This window comes from Peromyscus californicus, unplaced genomic scaffold, assembly GCF_007827085.1.
Source record: "Peromyscus californicus insignis strain IS unplaced genomic scaffold, ASM782708v3 Scaffold_19__1_contigs__length_69161282, whole genome shotgun sequence".
In the NCBI taxonomy this organism is placed as follows: Eukaryota; Metazoa; Chordata; class Mammalia; order Rodentia; family Cricetidae; genus Peromyscus; species Peromyscus californicus.
Window position 1 is genome coordinate 56,099,701 of NW_026294491.1, and position 24,401 is coordinate 56,124,101.

The 24,401-nt window shown below is 37.8% G+C and overlaps 1 protein-coding gene across 4 annotated transcripts in view; it reads left to right on the top strand.

The window, feature by feature from the left end:
- The first annotated feature begins 117 nt into the window (after nucleotides 1-117).
- The window catches only part of Mmut (methylmalonyl-CoA mutase), a 37,476-nt gene continuing 13,192 nt past the window's right edge, over nucleotides 118-24,401 (top strand). For 3 of the 4 annotated variants that reach the window (XR_008219942.1, XM_052745376.1, XM_052745374.1), the window contains exons 1-12: nucleotides 118-235; nucleotides 3,965-4,383; nucleotides 5,424-5,791; nucleotides 9,111-9,268; nucleotides 11,615-11,786; nucleotides 14,228-14,476; nucleotides 17,069-17,180; nucleotides 18,134-18,249; nucleotides 19,699-19,814; nucleotides 20,824-20,955; nucleotides 22,952-23,099; nucleotides 23,682-23,849. Coding sequence is in view for 3 of the 4 variants with exons in the window: in XM_052745376.1 (XP_052601336.1) it covers nucleotides 4,005-4,383; nucleotides 5,424-5,791; nucleotides 9,111-9,268; nucleotides 11,615-11,786; nucleotides 14,228-14,476; nucleotides 17,069-17,180; nucleotides 18,134-18,249; nucleotides 19,699-19,814; nucleotides 20,824-20,955; nucleotides 22,952-23,099; nucleotides 23,682-23,849 (2,118 nt within the window). In the remaining variant the exon portion in view is untranslated. Of the gene's footprint in view, nucleotides 236-384; nucleotides 649-3,964; nucleotides 4,384-5,423; nucleotides 5,792-9,110; nucleotides 9,269-11,614; nucleotides 11,787-14,227; nucleotides 14,477-17,068; nucleotides 17,181-18,133; nucleotides 18,250-19,698; nucleotides 19,815-20,823; nucleotides 20,956-22,951; nucleotides 23,100-23,681; nucleotides 23,850-24,401 lie in introns of those variants that run through there. The other variant, XM_052745375.1, reaches the window with a different exon arrangement.

Consider the following 24,401-nt stretch of genomic DNA (forward strand, 5'->3'; position numbering starts at 1 on the left):
AACCGGAAGCGCCCGTGAAGCCGTAGGAGGCCGGTCCGCCCGTCACGTTCTTATACGTCACAGAAACGCGTCCGCGACGGCGGGATCGGATTGGCTGGTCGGGAGGGTGGTGTCGGCCACGCCCCCCTGATTGGACGGGCTCGCCAGCTCCCGCTGCCAGCGCCTGTGAGCCGCGGGGATCGGGGTTCGGCGGTGGGATCGGGGCTCGGCCGGGTCGCCTCCCACTTTGTGGCCTGTGAGTAGGCCTGTACGCTGTGGAGCACGTCAGGCTTGCGAGTCTCTCCCCTTGCTGTGTTCATCTTTCTGCCTCCTGTCTCTGTCCTCCGGGGCTTTCCTTCCATCTTTGACGTCCTACTGTGACAGGGAGCCCTCCCTGCTTTCCCCTGAAGTTCAGATGATCACTTCGACCGACTTCTCATTTTCGGTTAGGGCCGTGGCATTCGGAGGCCACCGCTGCAAAGTGCTTCTCAGCAGCGCGGCAGCGTTATCCCTCTCCTCCCTGGCTTCCCACGCACGCGCAAGGTCACTTGTAGTTAAGAGGTGCTCTGGGTCCACGCTGACCTGAGGCTCGGGTTGTTTGTAGGTTGTTTCTGCTAGACGTGGTGGGACAAAAAGCAAGAGATCGGAGGAAGAGATGAAAAAGAAAAGGCACGTCTAATTTGATACAAAAATAAACATTTCTAGCTTCTCAGTTTTGCCTTTCAGAGCGCGACACATGCGTGTGATTTTTAAATACTTGGTGATTTTCTTCCAACATAGTTTTGTGTTTAATGATTTGCTTGAGGTTAGTGGTTCTCAACCTTCCTGATACTGCTGCCCTTTAGTGCAGTTGCTCATGTTGTGACCCACTGCCCCCTTCCCCCAACCATAAATTGTTGCTCCTTCATAACTGTAATTTGCTACTTTTATAAATCGTAATGTGAATGTTTTTGGAGATAGAGGTTTGCCAGAGGGGTTGCGACGCACAGATCGAGAACTTCTGCCTTAGGCTGATAGTTCCTTAGGCTGATAGTTCCCTTATGCTAATAACTTTCGTGCTCTGTGGATCCACCACCTAAGCCAATCGGACAGTGGGCGTGGCTAGCTTTTGTGACGTGTTAATGTAGAGCTACATGTAGACTGTTACACTTGCACTTGAAAGTTATTTTTGTTTCTAAGTTACTTTTTTTTTTTTAATTTGGTTTTTGGAGTCACGGTTTTTCCATGTAGTCCGGGCTATCCTGGAACTCTACGTTGTAGACCAGACTGGCCTTGAATTTAGAGATCCGCCTTCGTGAGAGCGCTGGATTTAAAGGTTCCCTGGCTTTTTCAAAATTACTTTTATCTGGGGACTATACATTCATACATACATAAGTAAATATTTGGAGTTGTAAGGATGACTTTTGCTTTATTTCACTTTAACACATTTTAATCGTCGTTAACACATTTGCATAATGCTTCTTTGAATTCTTGAAATCTTTTTTTTTTTTTTTGGTTTTTCAAGACAGGGTTTCTCTGTGTAGCTTTGCGCCTTTCCTGGAACTCACTTGGTAGCCCAGGCTGGCCTCGAACTCACAGAAATCTTTTTTTTTTTTTTTTTTGGTTTTTCGAGACAGGGTTTCTCTGTGTAGCTTTGCGCCTTTCCTGGGACTCACTTGGTAGCCCAGGCTGGCCTCGAACTCACAGAGATCCGCCGGCCTCTGCCTCCCGAGTGCTGGGATTAAAGGCGTGCGCCACCACCGCCCGGCCAGAAATCTTTTTTTAATGACTCTTCAAAGAAAGTTTAGAAGTCCTATTGTCAATAACAACAGTACTGTTAAATGTGTGTGTATGTATGCATGTATGCATGCGTGTATATATGTATTTATTTATTAGAGACAGGGTTTCACTATGTAGCTCTGACTGGCCTGGAACTCCCTTGGTAGACCGGGCTGACCTTGAATTCACTGAGATCCACCTGCCTCTTTCTTCCGAGTGCTTGGATTAAAGGCAGACTATGCCTGTCTAGTATGGTTATTTTGAAGTGCTGTTTTAACTTTTACTAATTCGGCCTTTGGCTTTTCGGGAAGTCCTTGTTCGATTGGGACCCTGTTTTATCATTTGTCCAGTTCAAACTTGGTTTGAAATGGGTGTGCTTCCTGTCTCCACTGTAGTCCAGACATTTGTCAAGTCCCTTTCAGTGTTCCACATCACTGCAGAAGTAGTGCAGATGTGAGCTCGACATTCTCACCACTCACCATTTTGGCTCTCAGAAATCCGAGTGGCTTGAAATAAAAGTGGATGACAAAGCTCTCTTGGATTTAATAGGTTAAAAATTACAAAGGCTTTAAAAAGTTGGTATTGCATTTGTTGTATTTATGTTTATATTGTGTTCTGCTAACTTAAAAAAAATTCAGATGAGTGTATTGCATTTACAGGGATATATCTTGATTCTTTCACCCAATACTTATTCGAGCCTGTTTACTCTAATAGCAAGTATACTCAACATAATTTTAACTTTTAAATTGATGTCAAAATACTTAGGGAAAGCACACACAATGGTAGTTGGATAGAGTACTAATCTCCATAAACATAATACATTAATATCATTTATGTCCAGATCATAACAGTCATCCTAAAGGCTTTCTTTTTTTTCCTGTACTGTCATAAATGAATACTTCTGCAAATTCTGATGTGAACTATTACGTTTTCCTATTTTCTAAATTTATTTTAATAGTTTCATTAAATTCTATCATTTGTGTTGTAATGAATGCACTTACTCTAATTTTAGATGTTTGTAATGTTTCTGTTTCTCTAGTGTAAATAAAACAGCAGAGAATGTCTGTTTTTATCTTTCATTAAAGAAGTTATCCCAGGATGGATGTTATTCACTTTAAGGGGGTTACATTTTTGAGACCTTTTATGTATTAGAAATTTACATTGTAAAGTAGTTAAAACACTTAATGTTTCTATCAGTGATTTTATGTTTCTTGTTTTGTGATCCATAATATCCAGTTGGCAGTCTTCAATGTTTTACTAACTTGGTAGGTCAGAAGTTAATATCAAAAATAGAATTTCTAAAAAATATTTTTAGATTTACTTTTACTGTTTTTTGTGTATGAGTGTTTTGCCTGCATGTCCATCTGTGAACCCGTTCATGTTTGGTGCTCAAGGAGGTGGTGAGCCTCCATGTGCATGCTGGGAATCGAACCCAGGAATCCTTTGCAACAGCAAGAAATGTTCTGAACTGCTGAGCCAGTTCTCCAGCCTGAAGAATAGAGTTTTAAATTCACTTTGCCCAGTTAGTGTAAAGCACTTGGTGAGACAACTATAATAGTGAAATTTGTGTATGACTTTCTTCTGAAAACTGTGGGCTCTATATGTAGAGGCCGTGTAAACACTTAAGTGTCGAGTAATTGAGGTGGTTTGCTGCTTTTCTGTGTAGGTAAATATTTGGCATATGCAGTGAACTATGAGTTTTCTAGTATTTCCAGAAATACTAGGAATAAATTTCTAGTATTTCTGAAATAAATTTGATAGATCCATGGTCATGGATGCCTTGGGTGCCTTGCTAGTCTTATTTACTGCATTTTTCTCTACACACCAATGTAGTATCTACCATAAACTAAAAGATTTGTAAGTGGGCTTGGAGTGAAAATTAATTGAAATACTATGTTACATCTACCCCATGATGTAACCTTTGAAAAATTCTGTGGGAGTATGGTATAGTCAGATTTGCACTTTATCAGTGTCAGATGTGTTGGAGGGGGCCAAGACTGGTCTGTAAGACCAGCTAAGAGGCTGTGGAGGAAGAAGACAGTATCTAGAGCAATAGTCATTATGAAGAACAAGGGTAAGTGTAATATATTATCAGGTGCAGAAGCAGAAAAGGGAAGAAAAAGGAAACAGGACCAGTATTCTATCTTTTCTTTCTCCCGACTCACTGAAAGCCCTGGATTTCCTTCACAACTCTAACTACGTATATTGTTTTTCTAAAATTTTCTAGGTCAGTTCTCACTTCCGTTTGAGAGTATCCATGCTTCACCATGTTGAGAGCTAAGAGTCAGCTTTTTTTGTTATCACCCCATCACCTGAAGCAATTAAAAGATACATCAGTCTCCAGATGGAATCGGCTCCTACACCAGCAGCAGCCCATCCACCCAGAATGGGCTGTATTGGCCAAAAAGCAACTGAAAGGCAAAAACCCAGAGGACCTAATATGGCACACGCCAGAAGGGATCGCTATAAAGCCCTTATATTCCAGGGCAGATACTAGGGACTTACCTGAAGAATTTCCAGGAATGAAGCCCTTCACTCGTGGGCCATATCCCACCATGTATACCTTTAGACCCTGGACCATCCGTCAGTATGCAGGCTTTAGTACTGTGGAAGAAAGCAATAAATTCTATAAGGACAATATTAAGGGTAAGATTTCAATGGGAGGCATGATGCTTGTGATGACACAGGAGACATTAATTCATTCTGGAAACATGCCATTCATTTTGTGCTTGAATTTACTGTGAAACAAATGGATACTTTTCAACTTCTGTGGTCAAAAAGATAAGAGGCAACAGTAAAAAGTGTAAATTTCTTGGAGATAAACCATACTTTTAGCTACATTGTAGAAAAGAAATGAGATGAAGATGCACGAAGGAAAGAGATGGAGTTTATCTTTGGGAAGCTTTTAGTTTTATGGAGCTAAGAATTGGAGGGAAAGCTTAAATGTAAGTGATGCCAAGCTCCATAGTAGGAAATGAGGTGCTAACTATATACAGTGAAATCTGTCCTTCATTAGAAAAGTCTACAGTTTCCCTTCTAATGTATGATAAAATCTTAACTGCATGCTAAACTTTAGAATTTCTAGGTTTATGTTGCTTAGGGAAGGATTGGATTTATATTTAATGTAGTTTAGTTATTTGGAAATTTTGTAGAGGGACTGCATATTTAGCTGAGTGGTAGTGTGCTTGCCTAGTGAGCTGAAGGCCAACTTGGATTTCATTCCTAGTTTTATTAACATTTTTTGGGGGTGGTGCGAATAAAATCTAAAATTCTAGTTCAGCAATATTTTGAATGGCTATGGCATTATGCTATGACAATGGTAAAGAATAAACAAAGTAAGAAAGCATATATATACTAAGTTGTGTTAAGTATATCTGATCAGCTAGACGTTTTGTGAATTTTGAAAACATCTCAATAAAAACAACTACAAAAATTATTTGATGTATGAGATTGAGAAAAATATCCTTGTGCGGGTGAGAGATAAGCGATATGCTGTTGTTTCTATTATTTCTCATCTACCTAGAAGCTCAGTTTGTGTGTCTTAGCCTATTTAGAAACACCTGACTCTTAGGAAGCCAAGTATTTGTTTCATATGGGCACGGGAGTGAGGTAATCTGCTTCCAGTTACTTCATTATGAGACTCTAACATAACCGTTTTTTGTTTTTGTTTTTTCTTATGTACTTAGCTGGTCAACAGGGATTGTCCGTTGCTTTTGACCTGGCAACACATCGTGGTTATGATTCAGACAACCCTCGAGTTCGCGGAGATGTTGGAATGGCCGGAGTTGCAATCGACACTGTAGAAGACACCAAAATCCTTTTTGATGGCATTCCTTTAGAAAGAATGTCCGTTTCCATGACCATGAACGGAGCAGTTATCCCAGTCCTAGCAATGTTTATAGTAACTGGGGAAGAGCAAAGCGTGCCAAAAGAGAAGCTCACAGGCACAATTCAGAATGACATCCTAAAGGAGTTTATGGTCAGAAATACTTACATTTTCCCCCCAGAACCGTCCATGAAAATTATTGCTGACATTTTCCAATACACAGCAGAGGTATGCTTTCTTTCTGCAGAGTTTGCTGTAGTCATTATAGGGATTTCCACAAAGTGTTTTTGTCTTCATGTAGTAATTTTTTTTTTTTTTTTTTTTGAGTTTCTCTGTGTAGCTTTGTGCCTTTCCTGGAACTCACTCTGTAACCCAGGCTGGTCTCGAACTCACAGAGATCCACCTGGCTCTGCCTCCCGAGTGCTGGGATTAAAGGTGTGCACTATCACCGCCCGGCTTCATGTAGTAATTTTATGATTGTAACCTAGGCAGTATTCATTCCACTTTTCCACTTCCTGTTCTGTCCTTGATACTCAGTTGGCTGATAATTGTTAGAGTCACTTCAGAGTTCAGATGGAGTCAAGATGGGGTTTTATTTCTACTACAAACGGAGTTGGAACAGACTGCATATATGTCTGCCATCTCCATGATCTCTCTGTTCATCCCTGAGTTAGGCACACCTTCCCCAGCCTGTGGAGCGGGAGAAGAAGGCTCCCTGGGCACTGCTACTGAAGCAGCGCTGCCTCCACATTTCCCTCTGAGCAGTGCGTGGTTTCTCTGGTGTTCACTTCTTAGCGGTGCTTTTCTCCTCACATCCCTTAAAATTGCTTAATGCCGAAGAGAAAAATCTCTTCTGCATCCAACCTTCTTTTTAGCTTGTTCACCCTCGGCAACTACTTATGCCAGACATCTTGCCAACGTTTTCTGCTTTCTTCATTTGATACTCAGCCTTGGTACTTTGCAAAGGATTTTCATGTTTTGCATCTGCCCCATTGAATTGTACTACATAGAATTGTGTATGTATAATTGTATTATATATAACTGTTTTTACACCACATTTTGAGATTACTAAGACATATATAAATATTTTGCTTAGCAACATGTAGCGAGCACAAAAATGGCAGTAGCTTAAGTTAAATAGGGCTTGACTCTGTTCGGTTTAAGGAAGTTAGAAAGTGGGCTGTGAGGGGTTTGTGTCTGTGGAGCTCCATAGTAATCAGGGCTCCTAGTTCCTTTTTTGTTGTTAGGCATATTAACTTCTATGGTTAAGGAAGGAAGGAAGGCAGGCTGGCCATTGTGCAAGAGGGAGAGGGCTCTTTGTTTTGTTTTTGGTTTTTCAAGACAGGGTTTCTTTGTGTAGTTTTGGTTCCTATCCTGGATCTCGCTCTGTAGACCACGATGGCCTCAAACTCACAGAGATCTGCTTGGCTCTGCCTCCCGAGTGCTGGGATTAAAGGCGTGTGTCACTGCCGCCCAGCAGGGAGAGGGATCTTTTAGAAGACTAGCAAAGTTCTCCTGTATCTCTGTGGACACAGTAGTAAGAGAAGACGAAGTGGAGGGCTTATACTGTGGAACTCTAAGCTTAGGACTTGCTGTCAGAGGAAGCAGGTGAAAACTGGTTGCTGGAGTGGATAGTATCATTCTATGCTTCTGTATCCTTGTGTATTTCACCTTGTAAAAGATCCTAATGTTATCTAGAAGTTCTGAATTGTCTTTACGTAATCCTTCCTATAAATGACAGTATGTGGGTTTCAGATTCTGATCAAATGATACGATTTTTGAAATATTGTCTAACCTATGAACTTTGTATTTTTAAAAGAATTCTTAATTATGGGAAAATATGCATATCATGACATTACCATATTAACCACTTATAAGTGTACAGTGGCATTAAGTATTTTTCCACTGTTGTGCAACCATTACCAACATCTACCTTTACTCTTCATTTTGCAGAACTGAAATTATCTATTGAACAGAAAATGCCATTGTTCCCTCCTTTCCTCTTTAGGATACTACCATTGTATTGCTGTAACGTTTGCAAGTTAGAATACTGCAGATTACTCACATGAGTAGGATCATTCAGTATTTCGCTTTTTGGATAGGCTCATTTCATTTAATATAATATTCCCAGTGTTGCCCTTTGTATGCCATATCAGAACGTCCTTCCTTTTTAAGGTTGAATAGTATTGTATCATGCTTATATTTCTACTATTTAAAAGTCTGGATCAGTACACTCCTCTGCACAGCAAAGCACCTTTTTCTGGCTTTTGTATATTAACTCTCAAAATGCAGTTATTTTTCTCAACTTCATGTGATTCTATCCCCTTTTTGATTTTTGTTATAGAGAATTTTCAAAGAACTTTGTGTTAGAGTACTTGAGAATGTAAAACACACAACTATATTTGTGTATTGTATGAATGTACATAACCAGGGTATATGTAAATGTGGTATATTTAATTTATAACATACAGAAACAATGCCAGCTAACTTTTTTGAGTGCTTAGTGTCTGCTAGGGTAATACTAAGTGATTTAGATGAATCATTTAATCTTAAAACAGTTCCATAAGAACAATACAATTATTACCTCTGTTTTGTAGGAAACCAAAGAATAGCAAAGTTGAGAAACTTATGTCATGGCAAAAATTTGAGCCCTCTGACATCAGAGCTCATGTTTTCAGTGTTTTTAATTTTATATTTAGTTGACTCAAGTAGTATGATAAGTCTTTGGTTCTTAAGGATATATTCAGTCAGGTACTTGACCTCACATGTAATGGTGGGAAATAATGGTATGTGGTATTCTTAGTGGTCCTGGTAGAATGAACCTGGAAGATGCTTAACATTAACTATCACAGTGAATCAAACTGAAATCTTTGATTTTTTTTAAAATAAGATAAATCCAACCTTTAAAAATAATTTATTTTTATTTCATATGCATTATTGTTTTGCCTGCATGTATGTCTATATATGGGTGTCAGGTCCCCTGGAACTGGAGCTACAGACAGTTGTGAGCTGCCATGTGGGTGCTGGGACTAGAACCCAGGTCCTCTGGAAGAATAGCCAGTGCTCTTAACCACTGAGCCACCTCTCTAGCCCCAGTCTTTGATATTTTTAAGCTGTGCATTTTATCCTGTTTTATTTCAAAATATAACACTAAGGGTAAAATCAGTTTTGTTCACTGTGTACTTGTTCATATTAGATACGTTCATTCAAATAAGAAAATAATGTAAGTAATATTAAATGTATCAACATATCAGTCAAATCATAAGGTCTTTGTGAAGTCTTAGCTAGCCTAAAAGATACCTGGTGCAGCTGTCTCCTAGTAGAAAAACAAATATAACATCTTGAAGATGCTTCATAGATCAATTACTTAAATTTGAGAGGGAATTTACTCTAACGAATACTAGTTTTTTTTTTTTAGTTAAGATTATAAACTACCAAGTAATCTGAAATTGAACATCACTTTATAGGTAATATTTACTTTTGTAGCATAAGTTTAATAGAACCTTTTCATATTTTATTCATTGTTATATTTTATTATTTTATATAGCACATGCCAAAATTTAATTCCATTTCGATTAGTGGGTACCATATGCAGGAAGCAGGAGCTGATGCCATTCTAGAACTGGCCTATACCCTCGCAGATGGGGTGGAGTACTGCAGAACTGGACTCCAGGCTGGACTCTCAATTGATGAGTTTGCACCAAGGTCAGTAGATTAAACTTAGATATCTTTTCTGTATTAACAACATGCATAGAACCATTTTCCACCTGTATAGCAAAATATTACTGATAAAATAAATTTGTAGTGATAAATGGCATGATAGATTTAGATTGTCTTCTAATTTTTCCTAGTGAGAAAGAGAAAATAAGCCAATATTATCAGTAGCAAAGAAATTAGAATTTAATTTGACCATACTTCTCTATAAATTGGAATAACACCATCTTTCTAGTAATTTACAGAACACAACTAACACATGCATGGAGGTTATATTAAAATATAAACATGAGGCTGGGCGGTGGTGGCGCACGCCTTTAATCCCAATCCCAGCACTCGGGAGGCAGAGCCAGGCGGATCTCTGTGAGTTCAAGGCCAGCCTGATCTACAGAGTGAGTTCCAGGAAAGACGCAAAGCTACACAGAGAAACCCTGTCTCGAAAAACCAAAAAAAAAAAAAAAAAAAAAAAAAAAAAAAAAAATATATATATATATATATATATATATATATATATACACATGAAATCAAGTTATATTTTTTCTTTTCATTTGAAAATATGGAAATCACCTATTCCTTTTTTTTCTATAACACGTATATAAATGTTTGGGAATGTACAATACTATAAACTATATAGTCTCAAAATGAATAATAAAGTTAATAAAGTATGAACAATATGGAAACATTTCAAATGAAGTTTATGAAATATTTAAATTGGTCAGAAATCAATCCAATCAGTCCCTGAAGCAAGACTCACCTGTGTGCTGACAATTCAAATGTGCAAAACATAGCTAGTGACCGTTTCTTTGTTCTAAAAATATTGTATGCTTGTTATTACAGCAGCTCCCAAAATGTGGTCCAGTGACTCCTGGGGATTACGTAGATCTTCAAGGTCTACACTGTTCCTGAGTATTTTAAAACTTCATTCTTCTTTTACATTTTTATTTTCTCCAGAGTTGATATAAAGCTATGTGGTATGCTGTATTGAAATAGATTGGACATATGTATGGTTTTAGCTGTCTTCATTTAAGCTGCACATTAAAGAGGTTTGCAGAAATGTAAAACAGGACTGGGAAAATGACTCAGTTGGTAATTACATACAGAGGATCTGAGTTTAATCCCCACAACCCATGTATCAAAACTATAGACATGCTTGCAATCCCAGTGCTGAGAAGGCAGAGGCAGGTGGGTTCCGGGGTTCACTGGCCAGCTATCTCAGCTTGTTCCATATCAGTGACAGACCCTGTCTCAAAAATAAACAAGCAAAACCAGGTAGATGATGCCCAAGAAACACACCTCAAATTATTCTTCGGCCCCCACGTGCACACCTGCACACACATGAACACACAGAAAATGGACACCTGTCTCATAAAAACATTTTAAAATAACAAGTAAAATGTTTATTTTTTTCTAAGTTTTTATGATAGAGAAATATTGCTGTTTGTAAGGTATCCATTTGACATATGTTTATTATTTTACATGAACTAATGGATAAAATTTAGATAAATATCTTGAAATAAAGAAAAGTTCTTCACAGTCTTCAGCAGATTTTGAGGATGAGCACAGATCCTAAGTCCTCAGTGCTTGAGTACATTGAGTTTTGTTAAACTTTAGTGTCTTACAGCTCATTTGGTTTTCATGAGATTTTACAACCTTCTGGTCACTAGAGGCAAATAGGTAATCTAAATACGTAAATCAGTTAAATCCATTACAGAATGTGAGGTAAAAGGGAATAGTGAGGCTGAGGACAAATTAGAGGAGAATGTGACCAAATTCAGTGCCCAATCATTTTCTTAAAACACACAAAATGGAGCCCCATGCTACACAAACAAAGCAAGAATGTGATTCTGTTCTTCCAGTCACAACTCCCGTGTTACAAAGTTGGGATTCCTGGGTCTTTTTCTTTTTAAAGAAATGAATCTTAAGTTGGACATGTAGCTGGATGGCGGAAGCATTGGCCTAGCAAATGTAAGGCCCTAAATTCAATCCCAGCACTAGGGAAATAAGAGTTTGATTCCCAGAGTCTAGTGTGTGTTGAATAAATACTCCACCACTAAGCTGCACCCCAGCCCAAGAATTTGTCTTACTCAGCACACAAGAGGAAAGTCTTTCCTAAAGAAAATCACTTGTGAAGGGAATAACTCTTCCCAGAAGCAGACGTTCACAGCCATTTTTATGTTAGACTCATAGTTACTTAGATACTTGTGCTTTGCTTTTAATTCAAATTAATTGCTTGATATTCAAATCTGGACATGGGTTTTTCTAGGGTGTGATACAATTAGTTTTATTTTCTTGTTTGTATTTTTAAGTTTCATCTAGTTCTGGACTTTACCATTTTAGGTTGTCTTTCTTTTGGGGAATTGGGATGAACTTCTACATGGAAATAGCGAAAATGCGAGCTGGGAGAAGACTTTGGGCTCACTTAGTAGAAAAGATGTTCCATGCTAAAAACCCCAAATCTCTTCTTCTGCGGACACATTGCCAGACATCAGGGTGGTCACTTACTGAGCAGGTATGTATCGATCTGAAAATAGAGATCTTGAATAAGAAAACAAACATTTTCTTCTAGGTAACAGAGCCAGGGATTGCCTTCAACAGCTTGTTTGCTAATAACTGAAAGTCAGAAGTAACACTTAGGTTTTGAGTTTACACATATTGAAAAGAGTTAGCTCCCTCTAGTGGTTAACTCTAAAATCATTCCTAGCTGGCTTGTGCATAGTCCTCTTTTATTATCTTAGTATTTTAGATTAGTGTACAAAGTTGTAGATCTGTTTCATCACATCGTCTTCATACACATATGACATTAAACTTTGTTCTCTTCATTCCCCTCCCTCTAACCACTCCCTTTCCCCACTGGTTCCCTTTCTTCTCTTAGACTTTTTTTCATCACATGTATTCTATCTGTACCTTACCAACCATAAGGTATCTTTCTTTCATGCATGGACCTCTTTTAGTTTTGTGGCCTACAAACACACTTGTAACTACACACACATATACATTTAATTTTAAATCTAGGTTCTTTTTTTTTTTTTTTTTTTTTTTGGTGGATAAGAGGAAAATGCAAGGTATTTTCTGTCCTGAATGTGGCTTATTTTGCTCAACATAGGATTTCCAGTTATACCCATTTTCCTGCAGGTCATGATTTCATTTTTCTTTATAGCTGAGTAGAGTTCCATTGTATTTATGTATCAATCTATTTTTATCTGTTGATAGAGATCTAGGTTGATTTCATTTCCTAACTGTTGTGACTAGAGAATTAATAAACCTGGATGTGCAAGTATCTCTGGTATGTTGTTGATTTAGAGTCCTTTTGGTGTATCCTCAGGAGTGGGATAGCTGGAACCTATGGTAGTGCTACTTGTAGGACCCTAGGTTGGTGCACACTGATTTCTGTAGTGGCTACACAACAGTTCACACTCTCACCCACAGTGAATAGGGCTCCTCTTTGCGTCTTTAACGGTATTTGGTGCTCTTTGTTTCCTTTTTTTTTCTTGTCTCCTCTCTTTCCTTTTTTCCCATCTGTTTTTTAATTTTTATCTCTTCTGATCTTACTGCATAGCCCTGGCTGGTCCGGAACTCAATACCAGACCGGGCTGCCTCTGCCTGCTTCTGCATCCTGAGTGATGAGATCACAGGTGTGCGCTGCCACACCTTATGTCATGGTGCTCGTGATGATAACCATTCAGACTTGGATGAAATGGAATCGGGAAGCAGCTTTAATAGGAATTTCCTTGCTGGCTGTAAATACTTCCTGTTTACCTGCCGTTTGTATTTATTCTTTTGAGTTCTTTTTGGTCTTTAGCCTTTAGCCTCTTTGGTCTTTTCAGTTCATTAGCTTATTTAGGGATGTGGTGGTTCGGGTTTGGGGTCTTAGTTTTTGAGGTTCTTTATGTATCTTAGGTATCAGATTCCTGTTCGGTGTGTGGTGGCAGGTTTTTATTTCCCCATCTGTAGCCGGTCTCTTCACTCTGGAGATTGTTTCCTTTGTTATACAGAAGCTTCTGCATTTCATGAAACCTCATTTGTCAATTCATGGGACTATTTACTGTGCTAATACAGTGAAAAATTATTTGCTGATGAAGAAGAAATGCAAACCCTATTATAATCAATACTTGTAAATAATTCTTAAGAGATACATTTTAGCATAAATCTACCTGTTTAAAATTTGATTTTATTCTAACACATACACACACTTTCAAATAAAAGTTGTGTTTTAAGCAAGAAAGCACACAGGCATTTAAAGACTATCATTTGGATGGTATAATTTGATTCCATTAAAATTGTGTGGTGATATTTTGCTTCTATATCCATTCATTTTATACGTTCACTTACTGTGATTTTAAGTTACATGTCTTTTCTACTTTTAACATTGAATAACAACCAACATGTTCTTTATGACTAGGGAAGTAGAGATTCTGAAGTTGGAAGGAACTTTTGTAATCTTATTTTAATATACTGATTTTTACAATTAAAACTGAAATCTATAGAATAGCCAACATCACAGTTAGGAATATAATGAAATAGAATCCTATTTCCTACCGAAGAATTTACACTTAATCAGTTTAATTAGTCATTTATTAAATGCCTACTTTGGATACATCCATTGCAGGTATGCAAGATAATTAAGGGATTACAAATTAGGAAAAAAGATTCCTGTAATAAGAAAAATTATACTTTATGATATGCTTATGGAACAGTATTTAAACAATGTAAAATTGAGTGATATTTTAGACGAATATGTGAGACAATGTTTTCATGCCTAAGCCTGGACTAGACACCTTGACTCTTAATTTTTTCTAGCTTGCTTACTAATTTGTGTGAGTTTATTTGATCCTCTGATGTCAGATGTGGTGTAGGTTATATAGTTGTTGCTGAATTATAATGTTTCTTCTAGCTCTGATGTCTGTGAACTTTTTTCTCGTTTTGCCTTTGGTTTTTGGTCAAATGTTTTAGGATCCCTACAATAACATTGTCCGCACTGCCATCGAAGCAATGGCGGCTGTGTTTGGAGGGACACAGTCTTTGCATACGAATTCTTTTGATGAAGCTCTAGGCTTGCCAACTGTGAAAAGTGCTCGCATTGCCCGAAACACGCAAATCATCATTCAAGAAGAATCTGGGATCCCCAAAGTGGCTGATCCTTGGGGAGGATCATACATGATGGAATCACTCACAAATGATGTTTATGAAGCTGCTCTGAAGGTCAGTTTCTCCTCTTTCAACTTTGCTTTTTATAGATTTTTTTTAAATATATAATCATTTTTAGATTTATACTAAAAGCCATAAAATATATGTGAGAAGCAAAATTTATCTTTACCTTTATAGTTTTCATTACTAAAACATAATTTAAAAGTATATTTCTCTTTCTATGATTATATTTAATGCAGGATTAAAAGATAGCTATTATTAAAAGTGCATATGCTTAACTCAGATGTATAGACACAGACAGATGCACACATATATAGACAACACACAGAGAAACAGGCAGACACACACAGACATATACACATACACATAACATAGACAGACACACAGTGACAAACAGATTTATAAACAGATATACACAGACACACAGAGACACACATACCCATATACACAGGCACACACACACACACACACACACACACACACACACACACACACATGGTGGTGGTGGGGAGAGAGAGAGAGGCAGTACTCTGTTGTGTTTCAGGTCTTACTTTTCTGTTCACTGGAGTAAGCTACACAGTTTCTTTTCTTTTTATCTGTGTGTTTAACTCACATATGTACTGTGTCTTCTGATTTTGTTGGCTTTAGGCATTAGACACAATGCTTCAGATATTGTCTTTTGCTTTCCTGGTTTAGTAATATTTAGTATTTCAGCTGATAAATACCACTTGTTTCTTTCCCCTTCCTAGCAATACAATGATATCTCAGTTTCTACCTTCTTGTCCTTATTTGATTTGAACTGGCTTCTCTCTAGATCTACTGACATGTATGGAAAAATAAAACCTGAATCTCATGCCTGTTACTTTGAAGCACTTTTTAAAAAATTCTTTACCATTCATGCATGCATGTAATGTGTTTGGATCAAATCCACCCCCTATTCTTTCTGCTCAAATTCTTCCTCATCCACTTTTCCCTTCTAACTTCACATGCTCTGTCTTGAAAAAAAAAAAAAAAGAAAAAGAAATACATACTAAGTCCGTTTGTGCTGCCTCTGCATGGATGCAGACCATCTCCTGTCAGAACCCTCCTCCCTACAGGTAATGGGCTCCCGATCCTCTAGATTCCAATGGCCAGGAGCTCCGAAGATGGGGATAGAGCTTGAACTCCCTCCTGATCCATGCTGGGATTTTGACTGGCTGGTCTCGTGCAGCTCTTTTGCATGCAGTCCCAGACAGCCACTGTGAGTCTGTGTGTGCAAGTGTGTGGTCATGCCTGGCAAGACTGTTTCTCTCCAGACTTCTACTTTCTCTACCTCATAGAGTCTCTCCCGCTCCTCTTCCAAAATGGGCACTTGAGCTTTTGGGGAAAAGATGGGATGTAGACGTACCATTCGGTGTCAAGCATTCCACAGTTTCTTGGTCTTTAAACACTAACCAGTTGTGCATCTCTATGTTCATCTTGATGCACTTCTCATAGACGCTTTCTAGGAGATGAATCACAACTTTATGTGTTTGAAAGTTTCTCCATTGTGTTATTATCCTGGACTAGCATGGGAAGCAGAGGAAGTCCTGGGTGAATGTGTAAGGAGTGGATGAAATCCTGAGCACGGCCATGTCACGGACCTCAATGCCTCAGACCAGGGAACTGCCAAAGCCTTCCTCTGGTCCATGGGCAGATGTTGACAGTGTGTTCAAGAACAGCAAGTGCAGCTTGTTCCTCTTGGATGACTGCAGCTTAAGGCTGTTGTCTTATAGAGACTTCATGTGGAGACTAGCTAACCTCTCCTCCTGTGCTGTACATAAAAAGCACTGAGTTTCCTGGCCATTGCTCTTGACTGGTGCATTTCTTTCCACCTGAGAACTTACGGTCCACCCTATCCCAGCATTGATTATGTTACTTGTATTTGTCTGTCTTTCTTAATCTCCTGTCACCCCAGTCAAGTTCACAAACCCATGCATGAGCTACAGCAGACTTGGCTTAAAATTATTTCTATTCATGATTCTGTGATCAACTTTATTAATACTGGCCTGCTTTTCATTCTAAGTTCTACTCTTGCCTCTAGTATTTGTGATCAGAAATTTGATACTATTTTATGCCAGCTCTTTCTTTCTGAAAGCATCAAGATCTCTTTTGATTTTTGTGTTGCTATCTATCTCGGATGCGTATTTTATTCTATTTTATACTGGGTTTTTGATGGTTCTCTTCCATGTCATATACGCACATATATGATATCACTTCTTGTTTTTCATATTGAAAGTAGAATTGCATTTTGATGTCTATTTTTCTTAAAGAGTCGTAAACCTAAAAAATCTTGATCATGTAACTAAAAATAAAGGCTAGAGAATTGGAGTTGTTGTTGACATTTCCTCACAAGACATGACTGAGAAATTTCAGGTTTTCCAGAATATACTTTAAAATTTTTCTTTTGTCCTTTTAGATAGCTTTAAGCACACAAATTCTAATTATTTCTCTTCTATTTATTTGGTTACTCTCTTATAAAGCATTAATTCGAATGCTATTAGGGGAGATATAACATACAGGACTAGGGTAGATGCTTTTATCTCTCAGTTTTACTAACCTTTCCTTTTTGTCTTTTTTTTCCTTTTTTCTTGTCTTTCTTTCTTTTTCTTTTCTTTTTTTTTTTAGCTCATAAATGAAATTGAAGAAATGGGTGGGATGGCCAAAGCTGTAGCTGAAGGAATACCTAAACTTCGCATTGAAGAATGCGCTGCCCGAAGACAAGCTAGAATAGATTCTGGTAAGAGAATAGAAAAGCTTGTATATGAAATTCAATGATTAAGGAGGACTATTAGTTTCTGTCTCAGGATACTATGCACAATTGATACAAATACATTTTAAAATGAAAAAAAAAGAGGAAAAATAGGGCTTTGGATATTTCTCATATCTGCATATCCAAATGTATTTGTATGTCTGTATCTTAGATCTTTGCATCCTTGCAAGCACACAGGCAAGCTTATATGCACTTAAAACATAGACGTGCATGTATGAACTATTGCCAGTGACAGAATTAAGGATAGTATGCTTGACAGTCGTTGTACTCTACATGGAGGAATTCACTCATTTACCCTGGGGATACTTTTTGATGTGCTTGTTGTGGCTGCGCATGCAGCTGTGAATAGGACAGCCATGAACTCTTCTGCATACAGAGATTTCATTGCAATAAAGACAGAAATGAACACATAAAGAAACTAAGTAATTACTGATGACACTAAGTGCTGTAAGGAAGTAAGAAGTATAAACTGGGGTGCGATGGTGAATTACCTTTAGATGAGAGGAAGGTATGCTCTTAATATTGATTTATTATTTACAGATTTTAAACAGCAACTGGCTGTAAGAAAATTCTAGAAAATATTGGAAAGCTATTGGGCATGGCTACTCACTTTGCTTTCTAAATCTGTCATGGTAACTGACTGTCCTTTTTTGTGTGTGTTAGGAACTGAGAAGGTTTGTAGCTCAGGAGAATAGCAAAGTCCTTCCTTGCAGAGGGCCCATCATGTAACTGTGTAACTATTCTTCCCACCTTACCTGTATCCCAGAATAGAGTTTCTGCATTACACTGAAATTTATTATGAGTTAAGAATGCTACTTAAAAATATTGAACATATAAAAATATGTGATAATCAGAGCGTTTTCAATACGGGACCATTTATGAGTAAATTCACATGTTATTTTCCTTTGGGAAATCAATAGGTTCTGAAGTAATTGTTGGAGTAAATAAGTATCAGTTGGAAAAAGAAGACACTGTAGAAGTTCTGGCCATTGACAATACTTCAGTGCGTAACAAGCAGATTGAAAAACTTAAGAAGGTATTGTTGACCATTGTTTGATAAGTGTGTCCTGGGTTCTGGGTTCTGAGTTCTTAACATTGTTCCACATAGCTTCTATAATATCTGGAAGAGTTCAATATTACTTCTCATTTTTTTTTTTAAAAAGGTAAGACGTTGGGAAACTTGCTTGGAATAAATAATTGGACAATCATGACTCAGTCTAGGTCTCTTAAGACTTTAGTGCTGATGTCACAAAGTAAGAACACACGTTTTCCTCATTTAATTCTGTTAATCAATCCAATATGACAGGAAGCTGGTTTGGAGAGATATCTGTATTTTTCTTAAGTGAATGTGAGATGGAGGTTGAACCCAGTATAAGTAGATTCCTGTGCCTATTCTCTTCATTCTAATTCTAGTGTATTTCCTTTTTTGTTTTTACCATAACTCTGAGCAAAAGGTGCATTTTTCCTACATACCTAGCTATGTGCACTGTGTGAGTGCACCTGTTACAAAGATAAGTTTCAGCAAACAATACTTTTGTAAACCAAGCTCCATGCCCTTAGGTGTTTTTTATTCTATTTAAATTCTATAAAAAGGTTTATCACAAGTATTAATTCTACACTATCATACTGTAGTGCATTACAAGTCATAACTCAGAAGCACCACATTCTAGCACACTGTCCTTAGATGGAAAATTTAGATTCAAAACATGCAGCCATAAAATAATGAAAAATAAACCTTTGCTCTTTGAAGAGGAATTGAATTGAGTTTTTCTTTGCTGTAATACATATTTTCCATCCATCTCTGATAACAGATGCTATATTGTCAGTGGCATCCTGGGAAATGTCACAGTTTGGACTCTCTTTGCAGGAGGTGCAGATTGTGAGACTTGGGCTTGAGTAATGTTGATTGTTCAAGTTGATGACAGAGCGCAGTGGAGCTCGGACCTGACGGGACGTGGTTTTAGCCATGCTTTCTATTATCTGTCTTGGGTTCTTTCTGTCTCTGACCAGGTCTCCTCTTAGAATGATTTTTAAATAAAACTAATAGCACTATTATGTATTATGGCCAGCATTTGTCAGTCATTTAAAGGACACTTCTGGTATAGTTAAACTCCACTGTAAGCTCCGGTCTGGTGCTCTTCCCACTGTTAATTGTGTCCCTTGGCATTCCCCTGTAAAGGGCCCACCTGTTTTCATTGTGTTGTTGCTTCAGAAAAGCCTAGGCAACTATTTGGAAAGTTACCGCTTGGCTTGCTTCTGATTTGTTGGCTTTGTGCTAAATCAGAATTTTTTTACAGAATCCTGAATGAATGAATTAAACAAATGAACACACCTCTCAGGTTGAATATTATTCTCTTCCACTTCTTCCCCTGTTTTGAGGTAAAGATTATGGCACTTGGTCAACAGAGTGTGTGCCAGAGTTTAATCTTGTAATACCTATTTTATTGCCCTTTCACATAAAGCTGTCCCTTCTCTTCTCTCTAAGATCAAATCGAGCAGGGATCCAGCTTTGGCTGAGCGGTGTCTCCAGGCACTTACCCAGTGTGCTGCCAGTGGAGACGGCAACATTTTGGCTCTTGCTGTGGATGCAGCTCGTGCAAGGTGAACATGTGGGAGTTTGGAGAGTTCCGAATAATGAAAGTTTGACCAATTTAGCTTTTCAGACTGTACTCAAATAAAACATTGCTTCTGTAAATTCTATGAGCCTGAAAGGAAAGAGTGGAAACTATTAGAAAGTTTACACTGATTTTTCTCAAGTTTCAATACTTACTAATATTTAAAATATTAATATCTTTTGAGGGATATTAGTAGTTGTGCAATTCACTGTCGCTCAGAACATTTGGCACTATTATAATGCATCAGTTTCTTTGATTGGTAGGTTGAGATCTGAAGTACTCAGTCGTATGATCAAGGTTGTGTGTACAGCCGTGACATAGATAGTCTTTGAAGGAAAGAGGGGAAACTTTTAACCTGGTAATTGTTCAAAAGAAGTTATTGTCATGTCATTGCTTTGGAATCATTAATCATGAAGCAGCCAGGAGAATACACAACCCGCAATACTAATTCCTTCTCCTCTGGGGCTAGATGAATCTTGTGGAAAATGAAAGTAGAAGGAAGTGGGGAAACGCCGGGGAAGGAGAGGCAAGAGAGCACTTGTAAAGTAGTTTCCTCTCTGGTTTTGTGCTGATGGCTTGGCCTGTTTCAGTGTTTTCTTCTGTAATCTACCTGGTCTTCTTGAGTTCACCACTCTGCTTGGCTGAAACACACTGAAAGATTTATATCTCATCAGAAAATTGCAGTGATACCTTTGCTCTGCCCATTTGTATTGATAAATGGGACATAGTTGAGTTGTCTTCAGATACTTACTGACTTGTAACTTTTAGGTTATTTAGTCTTTATTTTGGTTGATGAATATTATAAAGGAATTAAGAATTACTTTTATATTATTTTCAGGAAAGATGCTTTTATAGTATCTTAAAAGCATTCTTGAGTTTCTACAGTCTATTTTTATTTATTAATAAAATATTCTAATTGTATTGATATTGAGGTGAACATTTATCTACTTATTGTTAATTAATGCTCTCCCTGATACCTCTTTTTAATATTGTAGATGTACAGTTGGAGAAATCACAGATGCTTTGAAAAAGGTTTTTGGTGAGCATAAAGCTAATGATCGTATGGTGAGTGGAGCTTATCGGCAGGAGTTCGGAGAAAGTAAAGAGATCACATATGCCATCAAGAGGTACTGTGTGAGCTTTAGTGAGCTCTGATCTCATCTTCATGATATTAAAACAGTTCCCTTGAGCCTGCTGATGACTTAGTGTCCTTGCTACTTGGGAAATACATCGACTTTTCTACTAGTCTGTTATTCTCATAAAACTAATAAATATTAAATAATATATATAATACAGTTAATATAATATGTGATTAACCTATAACTTATAATATTTATATAATTTATTATTCATAACTATAATTATAAATACACAGTCCTGTGTCAGTATGTGAAACTTTAATATTTGACCAACCATAGATTACATACATAGGGAGATCCCATAAGATTGTAATGGTGCTAATTCCTGTTTCCCATTGGTACTCCACCTAGTGGTGTTGTAGCTATGGTCACAGTCATGTGTTGATGGTGATGCTGCTATACACCTGTGCTCTGCTAGTTATATAGAAGTATAGCACTTACCATCATGTGCAGTACATAGTAACTAATGATAACAAACAATGCTGTTGCTCGTTTGCTGTTCTTTCAATTTCCATTTTAGAGTGCACTCGTTCTACTGGTAAAAATGGTGTACTGCAAAATAGAATGCAGGCTGTAAGCAGCCTCATGCTTCTGCTTCCTGAATCTTAATTGCACCATTTTCTCCTGAATTTGATTTAACTTTGTGTTTCTTTTTTAACACTTGTGGGAACAGAAAGCTACATCTCACACACACACACACACACACACACACACACACACACACACACACACACACACACCATAGAGCCTAGATGTGTAGTAAGCTGTACCACTAAGTTTATATATAGTATAATGTTTGCATATTGACAAAGCCACCTCAATTCTCTGAAGATGTCTTTAGTTATTTAATAATTTATGACTATAATGAATTATATATAATTACATGAAACATAGTATTTACTAATGAGAGTGAAATTAAATATTAAAATTTGGCAAAATGAATTCTGTTTTTACCTTGCACCATAGTCACCATTAGGAGTCTCTTATTTCAAACATGTGTTTATTTAACTAATACTGATATTGCTTCAAATCTTCCAGGGAGAGAGCTTACCATCATATTGCTATAGACTTTCATAACTTTTTTCACATGATTCAATTGCTTGAATAGTTCAAACAATTTTCCCATTTGAAAAACAAACATCTGGCTGCTACCTATATAAAATGTAAAGTCAGTCTTCGTTGAGTTGACAGTGAGGACCGTTGCCACTGCCTGACATGAAGCTGTAATGTGTGTTGTTTCTTGGATATAAAACCGACTTCTGGGTGATTGGTGTTTTCAACTTGTATAACACACTTTCTTCTAAAAACTGCATTAACACTTATACAGTCTGTTAATACTGTTTTAATATACTAATAGTCAATGTAAAAGTCGTCAGAAGGAATCTTTTTTTTAAAAACAAAAATTGATGTTGTGTTTTGACATGTTTGGTATAATTTGTCATTTTATACACACAAGCATTCTGATTATGTATCATCACAATGGGCCACATTATCTGGTAATACTGGCTTCACAGAATGATTGTGGTAATGTTCCCTCCCATTCTGTTTTATGGAGCCATTTGAGAAGCATTGGTATTAGTTTTCCTTTGAAGGAGTGGTAGAATTCTCCAGTGACTGGCAGTGAACTCTCCAGTCAAAAGCTTTTCTTTCTTGGGAGACTGTTTCTGTCTGATCCCATTGTCTGTTGTATATCAGTCCGGTGTTTGTCCTTTGATTTAATTTCAGTAGGCTATATTTGTTAGGAATTTATCTGCTCTTGAGGTGATGGGCTCACAGACTGTGCCATCTTTCAAACTTGGCTCTAACCAGAAGATAACCATATTCAATCAAGGCTTGCATGGCATTCTCACTATTAAACACAGATATTAATGACTTGCACATAAGTGGGTGTTCTTAAAAGATTTATGTGGGTAAATTGTGGTTTTTATATCTTACATTTGGACAGTTAATATTTAAATATTATTGTCTTTTGAAATGTTCCCAGAGTTGATCAATTCATGGAACGTGAAGGTCGCAGACCTCGTCTTCTTGTGGCAAAAATGGGACAAGATGGCCATGACAGAGGAGCCAAGGTTATTGCTACAGGATTTGCTGATCTTGGTTTTGATGTGGACATAGGCCCTCTTTTTCAGGTATGTGCCACATTTAGAAAAAGTAAAGTCAATGTTAATAGCCAAGATGATGTTTTTGAAACTGTTTTCAAAAAGTCCAACCAATTCTGCATTTTCCTATATATATATTTCCTATATATATATATATATTATCCTATATATATTTCCTATATATATATATATATTCCATTTAATTTATGATTAAAAAGTAAAAAGTTCATGTTAACTCTGATTTTTGTGGAAATAAATGTCAGTTGAGAATGAAATGCTATGGGACTCTGGAAAGCGAGGTTTACTTTAAAGGTTTTATTAGTGTCTTTGAGTGTTGATTGGTATTTTGTGGTCCATGAAGATTACCTTGAAGATTCCTTGCAGACATTTTTTTTTCTAACTGAGACGTAATTGATAAATTCCAGTCCCAGAAGCACATACAGGATTGGTGTTGAGTCCACCACAGCTTCTCTGCTACCCCCAATTTAAGAACGAGGGGCCAGGTAGGGACAGTCAGTCACCAGTGCGGGACATTGACTTCAGTACCCAGCGCTCTCCTTCACCCCTGCCTGGTCATAACCAGAGCTCTTTCTCTGCTTTCTGTGTGCTCAGACCCCTCATGAAGTGGCTCAGCAGGCTGTGGACGCAGACGTGCATGCGGTGGGCATCAGCACACTTGCTGCTGGCCACAAAACCCTGGTACCTGAGCTCATCAAAGAACTCATTGTCCTGGGACGGCCAGATATCCTGGTCATGTGTGGCGGTGTGATTCCTCCACAGGTATTTTTTTCTTCATACTTTTGTGCACATAGGTACATGGACACGTGCACACACATGGATACACACAAGTTTTTATAGGAGTTGCTAACAAGAGTGTGAGTGAGGGCTTTTCTTACAGGAGCAGGAGTGACTCAAAAACAGATCACTAAAGAGCCCACCCTGACCCCGGGGAAGACTTAAGAAAGTGCCTTCCTGGAGCCCTCTGCAGGACTTAGGCACCTCCATAGATCCGAAAAGTCTCTCCATGGCAGCTTTGCTGGTCAGTGTCCTCCAGCAGTTGTGTGCTGCTCCTATAGCCTTGGGGTAGGGTCCTTGTGAATCCTGCAAGTTTCAGCTGTCCCAGACACGTGAATTTAGTTGCCTTCCTGAGTCTTAGGAATCTCCTTGCTTCTTCCTTGAAGGAAGGTTTCAATAATTCAGAGAAAATTGCTATGTAAAACAACACATATACATCACCCACCCCTTCATGCATATCTATTAGGCTATGAAATTGAAGATAATGCAGGACTAACACAGACATAGATAAATAGATAGATAGATAGATAGATAGAT